Source organism: Perna viridis, chromosome 9 (assembly GCF_037379345.1).
Source record: "Perna viridis isolate PV_CMFRI_1.1 ecotype Kerala chromosome 9, ASM3737934v1, whole genome shotgun sequence".
Classification (NCBI taxonomy): domain Eukaryota; kingdom Metazoa; phylum Mollusca; class Bivalvia; order Mytilida; family Mytilidae; genus Perna; species Perna viridis.
The window spans coordinates 42,231,382-42,253,968 of NC_142453.1; the positions used below are offsets into that span (position 1 = coordinate 42,231,382).

The 22,587-nt window shown below is 32.5% G+C and overlaps 1 protein-coding gene across 2 annotated transcripts; it reads left to right on the top strand.

The window, feature by feature from the left end:
- Nucleotides 1–903: 903 nt before the first annotated feature.
- Nucleotides 904–19,170, top strand: LOC148608601 (netrin receptor DCC-like). Of its 2 annotated transcripts, none has more exons than XM_088545835.1 (7): nucleotides 904–978; nucleotides 7,831–8,037; nucleotides 10,492–10,770; nucleotides 14,078–14,356; nucleotides 15,629–15,715; nucleotides 15,907–15,949; nucleotides 16,369–19,170. In XM_088545835.1, exons 1-7 carry the CDS (start codon nucleotides 930–932, stop codon nucleotides 16,787–16,789), a joined length of 1,365 nt encoding a protein of 454 aa, XP_088401961.1. In that variant the 5' UTR covers nucleotides 904–929; the 3' UTR covers nucleotides 16,790–19,170. The 2 variants fall into 2 exon arrangements, with proteins under 2 accessions (XP_088401961.1, XP_088401960.1); XM_088545834.1 differs by having other exon boundaries at nucleotides 7,831–8,103; nucleotides 16,369–19,168.
- The last annotated feature ends 3,417 nt before the right edge of the window (nucleotides 19,171–22,587 follow it).

Genomic DNA, 22,587 nt, shown 5'->3' on the forward strand with positions numbered 1-22,587 from the left:
TCTTTAGGCCAGAGAAGTTTTATTTAGTTTGCACCGGTGGAATTTTTTCAATCTGCTCAAATGTGTATATTGAAATGCACTTGAAAATTAATTGCGGTCTCGTGCCCTCTTACGGAAGGTAACTCTGCAAAAACGAATAAAATATGGCTGCATCCCGAGTTCGGCAAGTAGGGAATTATATGAAAAGAAATTAATGTACAACAATAAATCATACAAAAAAACCTTTACCACAACCGATCACTCAAACCTCGCTGTTTCACAATTCTATTTTTATAACCTAATTACAATTACAACATTGAATATTGATCTGCAGTATCAAGTACTTTTTGATCCAAACAAGTAAATATTTCCCTAAATAAGGAAATGTTGCGTTCGAAAGTATATTTTATACATACTTCAAAGTTTCGGACACGTTTGGCTAGGCAAGTATCCTTATTCTGTAATTTGGAATTAAGTTTGCTGTTGCTGGGAAATATAATACTAAAATAAAATCCAAAACTTGTATGTACTACAATAACGTGTGTACATTTACATGATTTTATCTAGAGAGACATAATATTCCACCAAAACCGCCAAAGAATTCGGTAAAATTGTGGCTTTAACAATAATTCATTAATATATCAACAATGTAGAAATTATATACAGTCATCGATATTAATTAAAAGCGATTTTTGAACTCTTAATAACTTAGCATGCTATTAAAAGTTACAGACACAACAAATAATTTACTGAATCTGATTTAAGTTCATATGGGTCTAAAAACTATACTATAAAAACCCATACTTCATCAAGTTTGTGTAGCTACGGTTGTTTATGCATCCACTGTACTTAACAAATTCTCTAATATTATGCATAGACACTTTTAAAAACCAGTGATAAAATAAAATCATCTTTTTCAGATTCCTGTAATAAGAATTTATTCGACCAAAATGAATAAACAGTCCATGTTGACTTTATTATTTACCTATTCAATAATTGGTAAGTTTGATTTTTCAACCTTGATTTAAAAAAAATCATTATCCACAGCAACACAAATCTCGTAAACCCTCAAAAACAGAAGATTCATTATATCTTGTATTACACAAGGTAGCAGATGCAATAATGTAGTTCTTTAGTCTTAATTTGATGGCATTTCTCGGTGCTGGGTTTGGCTTCTAATTTGATAGTACTTTTATAGGAGACAAATATACGCAAATGATAAGTTATCATAATGAGAATGAGAAATGAATGAAATGTAGAAAACAAATAAGAAAAGTCAATTCATAGTAATACGGCGTATTGATGTATAACATATATTGCTGCACCAGCTTTAGGCCAGGACCTAACAATGAATTATTTTTTTCCTCGTTAATTCCATCTGGATTGATTGATTGATTAATTGTTGGGCAGAAATCTTTCAGCTATATTCAGGCGATGAACATGGAATGGATGATAAAATGAACATGAAATTATGATGTTCATGAAATGAAAAATGGAATGAGACACAAGGATAACAGGGTCGACACATTTTGATTGCCACTAGAAATAGGCAGGGATGGGTAGGGTCGGGCAACTTAGTCGCCTTCTACGACAAGTGTAGCGATGATGCAGGCCTGTGTTTTTACATGATTGATTAATTGATTAATTTTTTAGTTTTAACGCCCGAGCACCAATATTTCAGCTATATTCAGGCGATGAACGTGAAATGGATGATAAAATAAACATGTAATTATGATGAAATGAAAAAAGGAATTGGACGCAAGGATAATGGGGTCGAAACATTTTGATTGCCACTGAAAATAGGGGGAGGTGGGTAGGGTCGGGCAAATTAGCCTCCACTGGCGGAACTCAAAGGTTCCCTCTCCTATCGAATACCACAGCAGGGTTCTTTAACCTGCTAGGAACGTGGCATCTATCCCAACACGGTGCACCACTATAGTTTGCCGTCAAGTTTTCCGTATCATAGCCTGACAACCCTAGCATGTAACACGCCAGGGGTACCCCCTTCCACCACCTGGGGTACACAACCCAGTTGCTCTGTGGGCTGAGCGCCCTGCCCCCCCCCCCCGGCTAGGGTTCTGATCACTATTTAGTCGCCTTATACGACAAGTATAGCGCTTCTGCTGGCCTATTCTTTTGACACCCGGACCTACTCGGACCTGCACAGGGCAATTCTATCTGGAGAAATTATTTGTATTTTTTTTCATCCAAAAGCTTTCCTGAGCAATCTTTTACTTTTTTACCAGTTGTTATTATGATCTATGATCGTAACAACAATGTTGTAGAGATCCTACTGGTGTGTCCGGCAGATCTAAGATGGTGACTTACAGGGAGGTCTGGTTTACATTTGTAGTCACTGCGGAGACCATTCATACGCCTTTTGAAAGATTGTTTTGTTTCGCCAACGTATTGCATACCCCATCGGCACTGAAGAAGGTAGATGGTGTATTCGGTTTTGCAAGTCACATTGCAAAAAATGGCGTATTCATTTCCAGTGCAGTATCTTTTAAACGTTTGGTTGTGCAGTATCTGAGAACAGGTCTTACATCTTTTATCTGCTCATGGTTGACACTGGCTCGTTGAATTAAGTTTGAGCTGAAATGAAATCTCTACTTTTACCAGGGCATCTCTTAGAATCCTAGATCTACGGAATGCCAGAACAAGTGCCTCAGGAAAGAATTTGGAGAGCTTAGGATACTTTCACTAGTATTGACTTTCAAGTCGTCTTTAACGGCCATTTCGATCTTAGACCGTCTTTAAATATACTGAAAAATCATAACAACAAATTGTCAAGACTGTAAGAGAGTAAGATTGAATTCAGTTCGAAATGTTAAGACCGTTTAAGACTACAAGATTGTATGAAAATTCTGTGTTAAGATGTTATAAAATCGCGTCTAGACTTGTACAGTCATAAAATTGTGAACGTGAATTGTCCCCCTTTGACAATACTCTTTAATTATATTTTTTTAGATGTAATTAATAATTCATTTGATTCTTAATATTATATGTATTAAAAAGATATATATCAAAATAATTTGTGTCGTTTTGATTCTAAATATTATTCACATTTACTTAAAACAAATATTAAAGTCAGAATTTTGTTGTTAGATTTTTATCCATATTTAGTGTATTCAATATCCCCCGACTTACAGAATTCTTATACAGATGATTTTGAGTACATATAGTCAATTTATCGGGTAATTGTAGAAAAAACTTGCAGGCGCCACTGTGTCCTGAACTACCTCCGAATTGTGTTTATAATTAACTTGCATTCTACATATCTGGCAGAAATATATCCATAAAAGTTTTTACCTAATTCCAAAGAAATTTTCCGTAGAATTAAAACACCCCGTAAACACCAATTAAACATGTCCGTATTCTATAATGTCGTATACTTATTTTGTTTTGCCTTTTTCGCATTTTTTTAAGTCATCAAATAAAATATTGCAATCAGCGAAATGTGTTTGCAGATTATGGAAGTCGCAAGCGGACACCGTGCAAAGAAAAAAAAACAAGCCGCGCTTGCTACTACACTAATCAAGCCCTATCGCGACAAGATGTTTATTAAACTCTCAATTATCAAATTAATTTAATTATTTTAAATGCATCGGCTTTGTTTATTCTAAACACTCATATGTTTCACGTACTATAAACTAAATTTAAAAGTGTTAGAATAAAATACCATGGTAAATAATAAAAGAACAAAAATATCACACAATTATTATAAAGAATGTTTTGTGTTAAATATTGATCGACCTTTCTCTTAGTGTTGTAATTGTATACCTACTAAACCAGTCATATATAAATGACCTAATTTATGTTAAGCATTGCAAAATCAGGGGGATGGTCAAATAACATTAAAGAGGAGTCCAATCCAGATTTTTTTCACTCTCTGGCTGACTAACTGCAGCGTTTGGAAAAGTTCACCGACTCACATGGTGTACATTTGTATGAGACTGAGCCAGAAAATCAATACGGCAGCTACTTGTACTAGGACAAGTCAAATTTTGTCATATGGACATTTCGTTGGTCAGGTTTTACGAAGGATTGCTCCGCCAACTATAGTAACTAATATACTCGTAATGGGTGCTCATTGCAGACCCAAAATGTATACAAGTCTATAAAAATATGGTAGTAGCATCTTGTCTTTTTACAGATGATTCTTTGTTACCAAATGCCATTTTGTACTAAGCTTGATTTAAATAGATTTACTTCTTAATTATAAAGGAGATAAAAACACTTGAATTGACATTATCAGTACCTATATTACCTACATGTAAATAGCATAAGTGACACCGTCTTAATAGTCCACGTTTGAAAATTTATTTTAAATTAGGAAAACAAATAAATGCATACACCCCACATCATTATTAACCTAGACCGCGCTTATTGGGTAATGCGAGTTGAAACCTATACAAGATTTCAAATTCATATGATGTACTATATGAATATTGAACGAAATTGTCTTTATACATGTATGTACAGTCATATAGATGATATCAGATTGTGCCCCCGAAAAAAAAAAAAATAAATAAAAAATAAAAATCATACGGCCGTAACAAATTGGTGGAAGATCCTTGAGATGCCCGGGTTCTCCACCAATTTGTTACGACTTTGTCTTTTTATTGGGGAGGGGGACTAGCTTTTGTCCTATTGTGAACTTGTTATTGTAATGTGTACTGCTTTGCTTTCTGTCTGATTTCTAACAATATATAAAGATGGTGTAAGTTGCAGTATTCTTTATTATTAGATCTATGGAGCGCAGGTCATATAATAATCATAAATATCAATATCATACAATTCATATAATTAAATAAAACATACAGGTATTAAGGAACTCAGGTCTTCACCACTTTTCAACAATTTAAAATCTATATTGAAAGTAATAAAAGCTTGTAATTATATCTAACTCTTGATTAATTAAGCTTGCTCCTAATAATAACTTTATCCACTTTTTTCCCTATTTTATTTGAAAACTTAATTTGCAAATACATATTAAAAGACGTACTTATCACATACCTCAACTGACATGGGATTCATGTCATATCTTAAGTTATGCAATCTGTTTTAGCAAAAAATACGTTCACTAATATGAGTTCAAAATCTAAATAGCTGCTTATTAAATTATGTAATATCTGCATTTTGGCATAAACATTGCTATAAACGAATTTATACGATTAGAATTCCGGACATATTTAACTAGCAATTTACATAACTGCATTTGAATTCAGAAATGAAACTGACTCCAACCTAATTTTATATTATTTTCTAACTACATTTAACTACACAAAACGTGTTTACAACCCACCAATGTTTATACTGTTAACGTTATATTTAAAGATATTGCTTTGCTAAAACATTGTATTACAAACCGAAAATACTTATTTATTTAAAGTCTACGCACGTCGGACTTCCATCATGATTTGGATGATCACCAGCAGACCTCCAGAGCTGAAACTTGACCAATCATATCTGTTAATTAATTAATTTGACTAACGCCCCTTTTTGACCATTAGTCAACATTTTCTACATTCTTGTTACCTTAATTATACACCTTTATCTAAATTATCTCAATATGTTTAAGCTTATCATAAGTGTATATACATAAAAAAATAAACCCTTTTATTCTTTAATGTCCTATGACCATACTTGTTTATTTAAGGAACAAAGAGCTAATTATTTGTGACACAACCTTATCGCAACTTATAGTTAAAGCGTAGTTCTAAAATGCGTGAGAACCTGTTATTCTGAAAGTATTTCTATTTTTAAAGCTAAATGCCAAAAAAATCGATTTACAACTTATACTACTATTTGTCAAAATGTGGCATTCTAAAACTTATCTTTAGCTTTAATTTAAAATAACTATTTTAAAATCTAAAACTTATGCTTTTAAGTGGTTAACTTTTTATAAGCATAAAAAGCTATTTTTGTGCATCACATATATTTCCATCTTTCAATACTTTGTTTTTTTTATGGTAGTATACACTAATAAAATAAAGAAAAACAACAGCATGGATCATATATGCATTGATATATTTCAGAATGTACAACCATCTTCGCTTAAAGTTATTTTTTGCTCATTTACCCTGGCATGTTACATGCAAGGGTTGTCAGGTCATAATACGAAAATCGTGACAAAAAACCACAGTGTTGCAATGTTATGCGAAAGATGCCACGTTCCTAAAACATTGATAAAAAATTACCAGGAGTTCATCTAGAAGTTTGTTAGTGTTATCTTTACATGAGGAAATGCGCCGAATTCGGAGTGCCTGGCTGTATGGTATGCTTTTAGAATAATGTTTTGGATGACAACTATTGGGAGATAAATATTGGTGTCTATCAGTCGGTTTGCTGTGAAGATCCATTGACATTTCACCGTCTCATACAGTAGAAGTATCCTAAATTGTAATTTTAATGTCAAAAATTTGATGGATATTTGATTGATGGATAAGTGTTGTTGGCATGTGAGATAAAGTTTTCTAAATTTTATTTTAAACTCATTCCATGCCATGTCGAAATCATCGATGAATCGATATTATTTGATTTTTCAATTTACCCACGAAGATGTTTGCATATGAATGAGCCATTTTCTTTCCCACAGTTGATTTGAAGGTAGTGTTCGTCGTTGAAAGTAAAGTTGTTACACTTCAAAACTTAAGTGAGTAAATTTACTAGGCAGACCGTGGGGGATCTAAAATAGCTCGTAAGTCCCATGTTTCTCTACAAGCGTCTATACCGTCATCGTGTAAGATATTAGTATAGAGTGAAGTGACATCAAGGGAGACCAGAAATGTTTCCGGAGGTAAAGGATTCAATGATTCCGATTTTCTCAAATAATCCGTGGTGTCTTGTAAATATGACAGGAGCTTTTAAACAATGGGTGTGAGATGGTAATCAACAAATGCAGAATTTTCTTCGGTCGGGTGACTTTTAAAAGAAATTATGGGCCGTCCAGGAACATCTTATTTTTGTTTTGAATTTTAGGCAGAAGATAAAAACGTACGGGTCTTGGATCCTCTGGTTTAGGTATTCGAACTGTTCTTCGTTGATGCACCCTTCCTTGCACATTTTGTTCAATTCTGAAATGATTTCTTTACTAAAGGATTTTTTAGGATTGCTGGGTAGCTTTATTTAAAATTTTTCAACCGGAAGTTGACGCACTGCCTCAGAGATATAGTTAGTTTTATCCATGACCACTATGACACTGTCCTTGTTTTCTGGCTTATAACGTTATAGTAACTTTTTTCAACGATTGTACTGTTTTTTTCTCATCGGGCGCGTGATGTTGAAGAAAGGTGGTATTCGAGGAAGGCGTTGCTAGTAATGATTTGTGACATGAATTGACAATATCCATTAATCGGTAATTGACCAATGAGAGATAAACTTGCACGGGTAGCTCATGCTCTTGTTCCGCGCGGAGTCAATTCCATCAGAGGCGAATTTATCCTTGTGCAATATTTATGCTGATAAGGCTGGATATTGCATAGCTGTTTTCCAATGTAATTCTATAGGAACACATGACCTTTCATACAATATCATACAAGATTTCTAGTTACAGCGCACTTGGTCTTCCTCTCATATATATGAGAGGAAGACCAAGTGCGCTGTAACTAGAAATCTTGTATGAAATTTTAGAAATATATATATATATATATTGGAAACAGAACTAAGGAAAAATATCAGTTCATGTTACAATACTATCAAAAACGGTTCCATGCCAACATGTTTGAGAAAATATACGATGCTTCAATTAATAAGATGCCATAATTAAACATTTGATTTGTGTTTGTTTTTAATAAGAAGACTGATAAGATAAACTTGTCTTTTCATTCACAAACACATATTTTACAGGGAAAATATCAGCTGTGCATACTCTTTACGTTAATCTCGGTGAAAAAGCTGTACTTCAATGTCCTCTCAGCAATGCTACATGGACAGGCCCGCCAAGGAGTGACATATTGGCAGTAGGGATGGATTTAGCTAAAGGGATGTCATCAATATTTTCCGTTACCAACTTAGATGGAACATCCATCCTTGCAATAAAAAAATTCACAACAAGTAATGCAGGACTGTATTATTGTTATAATTATGTCTCCAACTACTCCTATCATGTTCACGCAAATTGTAAGTGTACAGACAATTCAAACAACAGGATAGTGTATTACTAGATTGTTAGGACAAACAAAATTTGAGAAAAAAAATCAAGCATTGCCTATTAATCTAGAAAACATTGCGTAATCAGGTGAAATGTTATTTTTTTCTCTTTTCATCTTATAAAAAAACTTTGTTTTATCAATATGTATTATAGAACTGATACATTCTAGGCAATAGGCAAAACTGATAGCCAAAAGATAAAGTTGGCAATATGAATAAAAAAAGAGTGTTGGGAGTAGAATTTTTGATAAATTAAGTTTTAAAGGACATTCAAACTTCCGCTTCCATTACAGCTATTTTTTTTTTGAAACTGCAATGTAAACGTGTAGCATAAACTTGCCCCAGGTAAAATAAATAGTAAAAACAGTACAAATACAATGGTAATCTATAATGAACAACATTTTTGACACAAGCGAAATATGTCGCGATAACATCTAGATATGGGAAGTCAAGCTTTTAGAAAGAGTAATCAAGGGAACCAAGGTTATAGCGGTAATCAAAAGAATGTAATCCAGGGACAAAGACCAGACATGGAAAACAGACATACACAACAAAGAACATAAATTAACTAAAATCATACATACAAAGTAACAAAAGTAAATGAGCAACTCGGACTCCACTAAAAACTGGGAGCATGGACCAGGTGCACCGGTAGGGTAAGCGTCCTCTGCTTTTCTAGAAACACCCGCCGAGTTGCTCATAAAAAGTCAAGTCCGAAGTAGACAAACGAGGAAAGGAAAACTATGACCCGTTGAATAAATCAGTTTTTCATGGTGCTGATGGATACACCATAACGATCCACGAGTTCATGATGACGACCATAAAACTTCTGTAGTGATGACTTCAATCTTGTAGCAACATAACCCTGTTCCAGACGCCTATTTGTTAGAGTTCTAGCGCGATACAAAAAGTCTGCGTAGTTTCGGCAAGCTCTGGCATAACGTATGAGTTGTGATATGAACACTCCATACGTAGGAGCCGAAGGGATGTTGCCACAGATGGAAGGAAAGTTGACAATTCTGAATGAAAAGTCATCACGTTTGTCGTAAAGTTTGGTCAATAGTTTTCCTTTACCATCGATTTCTAAGTGTAGGTCAAGATATGAGGCTGACTCCACAGTGTCTGTAGTATCTTTTATCTTAAGTTCTTTTGGGTAGGTGCGATGTATCAAATCCCCGAAATTAGGATTGTTTAAAGATAACACGTCATTTATATAGCGGAAACAGAGATTGAAGGATCTAGCCAAACGATATTCTTTCTTTCTGATCAAATCAGCTATAAAGTCAGCCTCATAAGAGTGAAGAAATAGGTCAGCAAGTAAAGAAGCACAATTTGTTCCCATTAGAATGCCGACCGTTTGTTGATTGTCTCCAAAAGATCTTTTGAATTTTTCAGGATCCACATTGAATTAATACCACTACGGGAGTAACAAGTGTTGTGGTAGGACTGTAGACCCTCTTTGACAGTTGTGAGTATAGAAGTTAAAAGTTTTGAAAGAAGTACTTTTATTAACATTGGTCTAAAAGCCTTCTCTCAGACAACGATGGCGCATTACGAAATAAAAAAAAAAGCGGCTAATAGCTCGAGCAAACATTTACAATGGAGAAATATAAACATCATATAGCACTGGTATATTACTGCTCATGAAAGGGAAATATCAAAATGGTTTTGTTTTGTTTTTTTGTTTATGTTTTTTTTTATTTATTGTTTTTGTGTGTGTTTTTTGTGTGTTTTTTTTTTTGTACTGAGAAAACTAATGTAGTTAAATTCGTAGATAAAGTTTTCTGTTTGTTAAATAAAAGACAACATAAATCGACTGGAATACACGAGGAACAGTCTGTTTTTAAAATTGGGAACGAAGTGGATACATTTTACGCTAATTTCCAAGACCCGAGGTTGTGCCTTAATGTTCTCCAGTATACGGAAATAATCATAAAACTGGCACTTTGTTCGCTAATAAAGTAATTCCTATGAGTATACATAAATGTCATACTCAAATGAGATAAGTTTATATTGGTGTTTTTTTTTTTCGCTGTTGGTTTAATATTCCAACAAAACTTTACGGACTCGTGTATTCATTGATGGTTAATATATCTTAAGTTTATTGTTTATCTTATTTCAATTTTTATTCTAAACTTGGTTTATATCTATATGGCTTGAAAAAGTTAAATATTTGTCTCACGAAGAATCACAATCCATACACACTACATTATCGTCATTTGGTGTACATTAGGCAATTTCACCTTGTAAAAATACCATAAAAGCATGTATTTATTTATACTTTTAATACCTTAAAAAGATTGAGGATCATATACACTTAATTATGAAATAATTTTGGTGATTAATAATTTTTTACAGTGGCCCCAACAAACATGAGGATAAAAAACTTAAGTAAGAGTGGCGAGTTAATAGTTCAAGAATATTCGGACTTTATTCTTGAATGCAGTGTAATACCTGACCAGCCTAAGGTATTACTTCAATGGACAAAAGAAAACAAAGTTTTGATTCAAAACTATACGGATACAATTAATTTTACACTTAATTCTACATTCCAAGACGATAATACTATATTTAAATGTCAGGCGTATAAAGAAAAGAAAAACGTGCTATCGACACAAGTGGTACTGAAAGTTAAAGGTAAGATATCAATTGTTTTTTTTTTTATTTGTATGATTGAAACAATAAATTCAAAACAAAAAGACCAAGCAGAAAATATAAAGGGAGTAGAAACCCTTTTCAACAGCTGCGGTACATTGGTAGTATTTACCAAACACAAAAAAATCTGAAGTTCATTTTCCTATATTGTACTTAAGAATTTAATTAAAGAGGATGATTGCTCTAAATCTAGGTGCACCGGTATAGTAGGCGTCCTCTGCTGTTCTAGAAATACGTGCCGAGTTGCTCATAAACAGTCAATATGCGATGTATAAAATTCTCAAAACTAGGATTGTTGAAGGATGATAGTCACCTATATAGCGGAAACTTAGATTGAAGGATCTAGCTAAAATATTTTTTCTTTCGGTTCAGATCAGCTATAAAGTCAGCCTCATAAGAGCGAAGAAATATGTCCACAAGTAGAGAAGCACAATTGTTCCCATTGGAATGTCGACCGTTTGTTAAAACAAAGCGTTTATCACACTGAACAAATATGTTGTCGATAAAAAAATCAAGCATTTTAAAAACTTTTTCTGTATATATGGGAGATAATTGCAAATCTCGTCCAAGAACTACACATTTGTGTCTAAGTGCATTGTATTTTTATGTCTGACCGCGATGCGTAATGTTTTTGAGTCGGTATTTTAACTGAGTATTGGGAATAAAATACATAAACAGTTGAAAAAATCATAGGTTTTAATGCTATTGTATTCTGATCGAAGTCCTTCGAATGTTTCAAGATCCACACTGAATTAATACTACAGCGGGAGTAACAAGGGTCGTGGTAGGACAGCAGATCCCCTTTGACAGCTATGAATATAGATGTTCAGTGTTTTGAAAGGGGATTGGTGGTACATTTTACAGATCCAGCTAAGTAGCACTTTCTGTATGGATTCTTGCGGAGTTTAGGAGTCTCTTTATTAGACCAAAAGAGGACAGCACATATTAATGATTCTCCACTATCACTTCTTTGAAGAGTGTGATAGCAGTTTAGGTCTTATAACTGCTATTATTATTTTTTATGTCTACATATATAAAAGACATTGGACGTAATACGTTTTGGAGACAAAACAATGTTGTTTTGGGCTTTGTCTGCTGGTACGACAACATATTTCTAATGTATAGTAGACAATGTTTTTGCTACATTGGGATCTTTGAAATTGATGTAGCGTTGACACTCATTGATCTACTTAAAACTTTCATACGTTTCAAAATTAAATACTTCACATACTTTACCCACTCAGACAGAGAATCAATGTCCTCTTGTTCACCTTTTATCCATTTTCTTGTGCAGTCTTCCCTTGTATCCATAAGAACTTTTTTGGAAACATCCATCTCATAAAAAGTCAAGTCCCGGGTAGACTAACGAGGAAAGGAAAACTATGAACCGTTGAATAAATCAGTTTTCATGGTGCAGATTGATACACCATAACGATCCACGAGTTCATGATGACGACCATCATACATCTGTAGTGATGACTTCAATCTTGTAGCAACATAACCCTATTCCAAAAGCCTATTTGTTAGAGTTCTAGCGCGATACAAAAAGTCTGCGTAGTTTTGGCAAGCTCTGGCATAACGTATGAGTTGTGATATGAACACTCCATACGCAGGTGCTGAATGGATTTGGCCACAGATGAAAGGAAAGTTGACAATTTTGAAAGGACAGTTTTGGCAAGAACAGTCAGGCGGTTTAGGCTTAATCTCAATCACGAGGTTTGCAACAGCCTTCACACAAAATAATGATGGAACAAAAAGGACATTTCTATTTATTTTTATGAGGAATTTTAAATTGATTACTGGTATAACTTTACAATTGTTCAAAATCTAATACCTCCCTATTTTGATAACATTGAACAATCAATTATTGTTTGTGACTTCTACAAAATTAGTAGAAATTTAAGTTTAAATTATACATCGGTTATACCAGATGTTAATTTTAAAGATATTCTAATATGAGCTCTGTAGCAACTTTTGTTGCTTCGTATGTAATATTTTGGTTATTTTAGAATCTTTGATGTGTATGTCTGTTTTCCATGCCAGATCTGTGGTTCTTAACATTTTTTTTTATTTCTCCTAGAATCTTGGTTTCCTTGATTACTCTCTCCCTGTTTAAGGAAGGGTCGAGGGCACACAGACATGTTTAACCCCTCCACATATTTAATGTGACTGTCCAAAGGGTGGAAACTGTAATCCAGCGGTTTTCGTTGTTTATTATGTTAATTTTCGGCTTTTATTAAGTTTCACATCATTAATGTTGGAGTTTTTACAGCTTGCTTTATGGTATGGGTTTTGCCCATCATTGAAGACATCTGGTGACCTGTAGAAGTTTAATTTTTTGTTGATAGAATTTTGGAGAATGGCTGTCTCATTAAAAATCATACAAACCCTCATATTTTATATGAAGTAGATTTGAAAGAAAACAGCCATAGATTAAGGATTCTTAATTTGCTCTGACTATACAGATAAATTACCTGTAGTTTGTATTTTATGGGAAAACTTATATTGATTCTTCTTAAAATGGGAAAACTTTTCGAAATGATTTCTGTTTATCTCGCGACAGAATATGTCGAATTGAAACGTTTTGAGAAACGTATCCGACATTTGCATTAAATCAAAATTGCTGTAGATCAACGCTTAATGTACTCTCTCTTGTATGCAAAGAGTAATCAAGGGAACCAAGGTAGGTAGAATTGAAAGTGGTTAATTATAAGTCAGTAGATTAATCCTGGTCCAGAATATACAGTGGAGGGGGAGGGCAAAGTAATTATGTTCAAACTTCATAACTGCTGAGTTACTTCATTATCCATCGAGTTTAAATGCTCTATAATTGGAAACGACAATAAACATAACATAATTATTTATATTTATCGAATGCTATAGGTGTAAAAAAAAGATTATTCACAGTATAAATTTATTCTGCCATTTAACTTTTAGACTTTCAAAATGTCGTGAATCACAAAATTCAAAGTTAATGTTGAAAATGGTAATATATTATGGATTAAATCTATAAAATGAATAGGATGATCAATCTGTAATCGTGAATAATCAACAAATTATTATTAAGGATATTTAATTAGAACGGGGAGCAAGTTATACACTTATTAAGCGTTCTTCGGCATTCGTGGTCATAGTTTGGTTATTCACCCGTTCTAATTTAATATCCTATCATTCACAGATAAAGATAAAAATATATAAAGTTACCACTTTATTCGGCATAAATTGTCTTTTAGTTGTACATATTTTTCATTTTGTTAGACTCTTTCTATCATATTAAACAATGTTTTAGTTCAAGTTCCGTCAAAACTATTAGATGTACAATTAGTAGCGTTTGAAGAAAAAATATTTGTAAGATGGAAACCAGGACAGAATAAAAGTCACGCACCACAAACGTATACAATTGAATACAGAAAATACGAAGAAAATGACTTTATGACGTTAAGTGATATTCGTCCGACATCTGTATATATAAAACAATTAGAACCAGATACTATTTACTACTTCAAACTGTATGCAGTAAATCCTGGAGGCCGTGGACAGATGACACCAGAATATATTGTAAAAACAGGTAAATATAATTTTGTCATTGAGTATTATATTTACAAAAGTTCAAATCATATATATTAAGTAAACAAACCGACAAATTACAACACATTAATGAAATCAGTACAGCTTTTAGAGACATCGAATCTGTTTGATAGTTTAAAGTCAAGTTTTAAGTGTTTATATCGAAATGAGATATATGTAGAACATGTAGACATTATAGTTACTCTGTTAAATCTGTGTGATAACACTTGTTTTTTTTTTTTTTTTTTTTTTTTTTTTTCCTTTTCTTTTTTTTTTTTAAACATATACGTCCATCTGTGACACACTTTTTATGTTTACACAAAATGATTTAGTGCAGAAATCTATAAAAATACTCAATATCGATACAAAATAAATTATGCCAAGAACAAACAAAATGATTCAAAACATTGGGACATAATTTACGCTTTACTAATGAGGAATTCCCAATTCATACTTCTTTGAAATGTCAAAGGAGTTCAAAATTACAATGCGTATCACAATGCCAGGTCAAAGGCACTTATGTTGTTCCAAAACCACACTGAAACTAGCTATATGCATGGTAAGAGCATAACGTGTGTGTATGTTTATCATAATCAGTCAAAATGAAGCTGAGAATGTGTACTTTAAAATAAGCTCATTACTTACATATGTGAGTAATTTGCCATTATGCTCTCAGCAGAAAAGTTATCAATGTGTGGATTTTTAGTATTATTTATCAAAATACATTTTGGGTAAACCTTTCACAATCATAGTACTATTAGTATTATGATTGTGAAAGCTTTTATCCGATTTCACTGTGATAAACAACTTTAATGTGTCATAGGAATTCAGTTACAAGAAAAGCTTTTTTATACAGAGGAGTGGTCTCTAGACTGCTTTTGATGTATCTTTCTACAGTGAGACATGTCTAGACCGAATCTTTACGGGATGAAATGATTTTCTCGGTTAAGATATTTTATACCATTTATCTAGGTCAATATTAACTGACACTGACATTAATGGATATTAGAAGATGTACAGTATATGTTTTGGGTTTCTGCCGTGTTTGATGCAGACAGGTGTATCTATTTTTCATTTTCTTTTTGTATCTTTTTCCCGTGTCTGTAATGGCTTAGTCTTTATCTCTAAAGACAGTCAACATTTGTGTAACACTTGTTATCATTACTTACATTAAGTAAGCTGTTACTTGTATGAATGAAGTGTTCGGTTTATTATTCAGGTTTTTTTTTATTTTTGTTCTGAAATTTAAGCAATTTTGTGTTTTTTTTAACAGAGGCATCAGCAAAGATTTTGCCATTCATTTTGACTGGTTGTGCCAGTTTCGCATGCGCAGTGTTATGTTTTTTTATTATCTATGAAGGTAAGTGGAAGTAAAGTTAAGCAGAACGTGTTTTAAAACAAAATAACGCATGTTTTGTCTATACTGTAAGAACATACCAGATTGGTAAAAATGAGTTTTTTTGCATTTCGATTTTTGTTTAGCAATTATTTAAAAATACCTCTAGTTGATAGTAAAATCTTCTATTTTTCTCTTTATTTGTTCTATTACAGTTTTTAAGAAAAGAAGATGTTCATATCAAGACGACGATTCAGGGTTTGTAAATATTTCAATTTTTTTTAACTCAATTCCATCAACTTCGTGTGAAATTAATTCCTGAAATTTTGGTAGATGTGCATGAATGATTATTTTTACTGTTGGGTGATGCCAACTAAGATAACCGAACAATCGTTTAATCAACTAAGTCCTTTTGAAGCGGGGGTATACCCTTTGTGGGCTTACACCACAGTATTTCTTGTTTTAAAATACTCAGAAATACAACAAATTTAACAACAGACCGTGAACAATATTATGCACTTATTTTTATGTCTAAAAGGTGATAAAATAATCTATTTGTGTTTAATTTCAAAGACTTTAACCTCATTTTAGTTATATTTGACGCAAGAAATAAAAAGGCTTTTTACAATAAGGTTTTGTCAGAATAGCCTATGTATTATTATTTCATTAAAATTCAGACCGATTTCCAACACCGTTTTGTTGCAATCTGGAATAGAGACAATACGATCAGGTGTAACAACTCACTACGATGAAATTGAAAATATGCAAATACATTCTGGTGAGCATTTGAATCAAGTTGTCGAAGCGTCGGAAAGTCACCTAGGTGCGTCTTGTAATGAAGTTGATATTTCGAACGAAGTACGATCTACAGTAAACACTAAACTTGAACAGGATTCATCGGGCTATTTGACACCATTGTGTTGTAATGATCAACGCAATAAAACTCTGATGACAGTAAACATGGTTGATTCACGAAATTCAACTTCTTCTAGTGATGCAAGTCAAACAGGTGTGAAAACTGATTGCAAGTACGAAATGCTTGGAGAAGTAAACCAAAGTGAACACAACTACAGAGACATAGGTGATAATTTGCGATGATCAAAAACTTAAATTTGATTTTCTAAAATCAAATTAGCAAATAAATGTTGTTGCTTGGTATGTCATTCTAATCTTTGTAATAACCCTGTTTACTTGATTATTTATCTATATTTATAATTGTTAAGATTATAAAATCATTCAAGTCAAAGTTTTGAGTTTTGCTATAAAATGAAAGGGTGTATAAAAATATATTTAGTAAAATATATAAGTAAGTAGTTGCTAAGAAAGTTCCCTATACTGACAATAATTTTCTGTTGCATACAGGTAGTACAATATGTATTATTAAAACTAAAATGAAAAAAAAACCGAGTGCTAAAAAAGTCTGTAATCCTAAATGGATTATACAACAAATATAAACACCCATGACAAACATGAAATAACAAAAATTAACACGTACATAACAACAGCATAACTAAAATGAGCAAAACGTACTTCACACAAAACTTTCTGCGTGGACCATGTTCAACGGAAGAATAAACGGCCTCTGCTTTCCTGGAAACATCCGCCGAGGTGCTTATAGAGTTTCACATCCAAGGTAGACATTAATGAAAAGGAAAAGTATGAAATCCTAAAAAATACACTTACCTAGGTATGTATGGTAGTCCATTAGCTTTGATGGTCCACTGTGTGATATAAATTCCAGTGTATGAATATAATTGACAAATGAAGAAATCATTCAAAATCAGAGGTCATTCTTATCTTTGCCAGTAATTTCTACAAACGATGAAGACTATGACTTTCCTTTCTTTTATCTTTTATACCTATTCATACCAAACAGAAAATTTTCTTCGCAGGTTTTCCATAGTGTACAAATTTTAATCTTAGTTGTTAAATTAAGATGCTTACTAGTCATTTAAATTAGTTTGACACTTCCTATGAAAACAATTATTCAATTGTGAATTTAATTAAAAAAAACAGAAAAAACCTTAAATGGATTACATTTATTAACAACTGAAAAACAGATGACAAATTTTCGCCGAGTTAAATACAAGAAAATTGATAAACGCAGGTATCAATACCTTCTTAAACAGATATCAATTTTCTTTTTCAAATTTCCTAAAATCCAATAACAATTACATTGATGTTGACCACATCAATATGCAGATTTTCGTATAACATTTTTGTGAAGTTCAGTGGATCAGTTTTTATTCAACAAAAATGAATAACTGATGGTAACAAATTGCGTACCTCTGGTCGATCTGTGTACACACACGAATTTAACCAGTGTTTATTGCAAGGTAAAAAGTCTCAAGCTTGTTTAGTATTTTTGTTAATTATAGATTACATTATTTTTTTTCCTCTTTGATGAGTTCATTCATCACATCGATGACAAAGAGGTTAAAAACCATAAACACGGCAATCACACTTATGTCTACCTATGATTCCCGGTTGTTTCAACTATTCATAATTGTAAAGTAATATTCCAGTAGCCGCAGTTATTCGCTTTTTCATCTCATGGTAATACGATTTGTAAAATTGTGTTATATCTATACCAATTTGATTGTAAGAGCCAAACGCATCAAATACAAACTATTTCAATGGGGAAGAACAACTAATCTTCCCGAGCACATCTTCTCGCCGGGTTATTTTATAAGATGCTTGTCTCTGTATACATTTAGTTCGCTTACCTTTTGTCAATGTAAGTGTTCTGTGTTGAATTCATTCTTTAATCTTTGATTGTGATTACATAAAAATAATTTGTCTCAAATTTGGTCTGTAATACAATATAACTAATAACATTTTGTTTGTTTTCATATTTTGTATCTTACAATAATTTGCTTTCAAATACCAATGTACGTTTAGAAAATATGAGACTCCTCGTCAGACACAGTCATACATATTTAATCATAATGATACATTGTTGAATTTGTAAAATTATGTTATGCGTATTTAATGCGTTGCTATATGCAATAATGTATATTATGCATTGAGTAGCAGGCGGCCTAAGAATCATGCAATTTTCACTGTTAGTGTTTTATTGATATCAGATATTTTATCTAAATTGACTTTAAATCAGCTGGATATATTGGAAAATAATAAATAAAATGAAAAAATTACAAATATTTTCACCGTTACCATAGCAATAACCAATCCTTATATTAGCAACCACCAATTTAGGGCCTAATAATCACATAAATGTCAATATTTGAATGTCATTTTATATATCTGATGGTGGAAATTTTTCATAATTATATTAATTAAGTTTGTCTTAAGGAAAACAATTTACAATAAAGTACTAAGCAATCTGATTGGTTTAGATCTAAATATCATAGCAACCAGAATTCTTAATTTTTGACAATCTGAAATATACGAAAAAAGGCTATGTTTAGACCCGCTTTACCAAGACTAGAAAGAAAATTTTATCCAAAGGTATACATGGATGTGTAACATGACCTCTCCAGTGTAACATATCAAAAATAAAAATATGTAACCTATCTTTGTATTTTTTTTGCCCAGCCGAAATCACCCACCCCCCATAAATAGTTTTCTAATGTTTGGTATGTTTACATATCCTCTCAGGGCAAAGTGTTGCGTACCAGAGTAGGTGACCTTTGACCTTGACCTTTAACCTCAAGGTCAAATAACATAATTTTTGGCAAAAAAGATATATAATTTTGTCTGTGCCATTTCTTTTAGGTCTTTTTACTTAGAACTCTGATCTTTAGCATTGATGTATATCACACCAATGCAAAGAGTTATGTTTTCGGTAAGTGACCTTTAACCTTAACCTCTGACCCCAAGGTCAAATAGCATAAAAATTATGGCAAAATACCATTAAAACTTTGTTATGGCCATAGCTTTTTTTGTCTTTTTACCTAGATATCTGATATTTGGTATGTAAATAAAACACATTAAGGTAGAGTGTAACGATCTAGAGAGTATGTTTTTTTACTTTGACCTTTGATTTCAATGTCAAATGACTTACAAAATACTTGACATCTGATATTTGGTATTGGGTTATATTATTTCAACGTAAAGCGTCACGTACTAGAGTGGTTGACATTTGAACTTGACCTTTGACCTCATAGTCAAATAACATGCCAAATTTTGACGCTTTTCATAAAAAAATTGTCTAGACCATGACTTGTTTGTCTTTTGACCTAATATTTTGGTATATTGTTATATTTTTTCAGACAATCTTCATTTTTCTGGACTTTTTTGAAACACTTGCAGATATTGACCATGCATTTTTGGTTTATCAGTTCACCATGATTAGTTTAAGATCAAGTTTACGTTTCGTTCCACTCCGGTGATTTATCATGAAATTAGCAAAAATCTACAGTTATATTTTTCATCCCATAGTGGTACATTAGAATCAATTGCAATAATGAAAATATGACATATACCAGAAAGTTTACAAATTTACATGATCCATTTACTTATTATTGCCCATACATGAGGCCCGAGGTAATTTTTACATTGTCAATGAAATGTAAAATATAGGTTGCAGATAGATTGCTTTTGCCAAGATGCTAATTCACCATCCTTGATGCATCAGTATATAACTTCAGTTTTATGATCCTACCTTTAATATTTAATAAGGTATGATTCCAAAAGTACTAAAATTTTATGTTTTCATAAAACAGGTTGGAAAACAGACATAAACATGCACATAGATTTTCCTATCGTTCTTCTACAACTTCCTAATCCACAGATAGTCAGATTCATAGTGAACCCGGTCCATTGATTGATCAGGCATCAATTTTATTTCATTTCTGATACCTAAGAATTAAGACTAAACCAAATATTTGATTTGCTAAAGCGGAAAAAGTAGGTCACAATAGTCTTATTCTTTATAATGTGTTAATTATATAAACGGCATGTAAAATGTATGCACTGTTTTAGCCAGTTGTTGTGTTCGTTTCCTAAAATGGGAAATAAATGATCACACATAAAATGGTTTTTGAATGGTATTCGAATGTATTTCAATATGATTAGGGTACAGTTATTACCCTCAGGTCTAATATATATATACAATTTTTTTTTTTTAAATTCCATTTTCCTTTTGTTTATTTTCCATTCCTATATTGTGATATTCCCGAAGCACCCTCCTACGACATTAACATTCACAAATGGTCTGTTTTGCTCGTATTTGAAATAAAAGATTTTATTTCACACAACAAATTCCTCACAAAAAAGCTTTAGCACCACTAAGGAGTACCGATAATACAACCTTCTGCAAACATTTACGGTTTGTTTTTACCGTTACAAAATTTAATCATGATTTAGTACTGCTGGTATCAGATAAGTATAGATGTAGGGTAACAGGCCAGTAAACAAACATTTGTTATTTTTAGGTCATTGGGCCAAATGCAAAATAAGCTCATGCCATCACGTAGCGTCCGTTGTTGTCGACAAATTTACAAAACAAATTCGTCTCTAGAGAATTGTGTACAAAATGACTGTTGGGATTTCTGATACGTGAAAAAAAAAAAACATAGCCGCCGTTACAGAAAATAGAACATAGGGGTCTAAAGACATATTTTTTTACAAATAACTCAAAACCGTTGTCTTTAGGAAAATTCTGGCAGGGGTTAATATTGTTGAGCGTCAAGAGACAGACCACTGCCAAAATTCTGAAAACGATATTGACAGTTAATGTAGGAGTTAAACGGCTAATAAGAGCTTTTTTGGCATTCTTCGTGTGTAAAACCATTTTACAGAATTCAATGAAAGTTTGCATAATTATTTCGTCGGGTATTTCACACAAAATGACGTTGGGATTTTTGATCCATGAAAAAAACATTACCTCTGTTGCCGTAAGCAAACTCCTTGCAGAGTAATATCGTTCAGCATCATGAATCAGACCTATGCCTAAATTTACAAAAAAATTATCATTTGATTTAGCAGTTACAGCCCCTGAAACAGTATTTGCCAGTTTTTGCCTGTGCAACTGTAAATCTTCTCTAAAATCATTGCACATAATTCAATGAAAGTTTGCGTATTTGTTCCTTAGGGTATCCCACACAATATGACCGTTGTGATTTTTAATCTGTCAAAAAACATAGCCGTCCTTACTAAAAATAACATTGGGGTGAGAAGGCAGTTTTTTGGAAATATCTTTGAAAGGGTTATTTTGTTCAGCATCGTACGACCGACCAATGCCGAAATTTTCGAAACGATTTGTCTACTGATGTAGGAGTAAGGGCTCCTGAAACAATTCTTAATTTTCTTTTCATATGTGCATGTTCAACTTTGAAAATATTTTTTCTCTTAAACCATTTAAGATCATTTAATGGAAATAAAGCATTTTAGTTCTTTAATGCAGTATTGTGCTCAAAATGACTTGTGCTTTTTAATCCATGAATATGTATGGCTGCCTATACTAAAAACAGTGCATAGGGGTCAGAAGACAATAATTAAAAAACGGTTGCCTTCAGCAAAACTCTGGTTCTTATCTAAATTTCTGCCACCAAATTCCATGTTGACATGATGTTTAAACAACAAAATATAAAACATGTTGAAATATTCTATGAACTAGAATCTACATGTTCATGTAAAATCAAGGGAACCAAGATGTTCTAGCGGAAATCAAAATAATGTAATTGATAAGAAGATGTGCATTTCAGTGAAACATGAGCTCAAAAAAATAAAAATGGGATATAATGTCAAGAGGAAATCAACAAAAACGATATATTATTCTTGGGTCTAATTAAATTCTCTGAATATACAGAAATCAATTTTTAAAAAATGTATCAGTCATATGACATCTGTGCTCATTAACACTTAGTCAAATGTCAGCAACTCTAGTACGTGACGCCTTGCCTTGAGGACATATAACCCCATACCAAAATTCA

Bases quoted from the DNA above. Each gene is read 5' to 3' on its own strand.
- LOC148608601 (XM_088545834.1), top strand. From the start codon at position 930: ATGAATAAACAGTCCATGTTGACTTTATTATTTACCTATTCAATAATT. The intron at 10,771-14,077 runs GTAAGATATCAA...ACAATGTTTTAG, and splicing joins AGTGGTACTGAAAGTTAAAG to TTCAAGTTCCGTCAAAACTA. The intron at 14,357-15,628 runs GTAAATATAATT...TTTTTTTAACAG, and splicing joins AGAATATATTGTAAAAACAG to AGGCATCAGCAAAGATTTTG.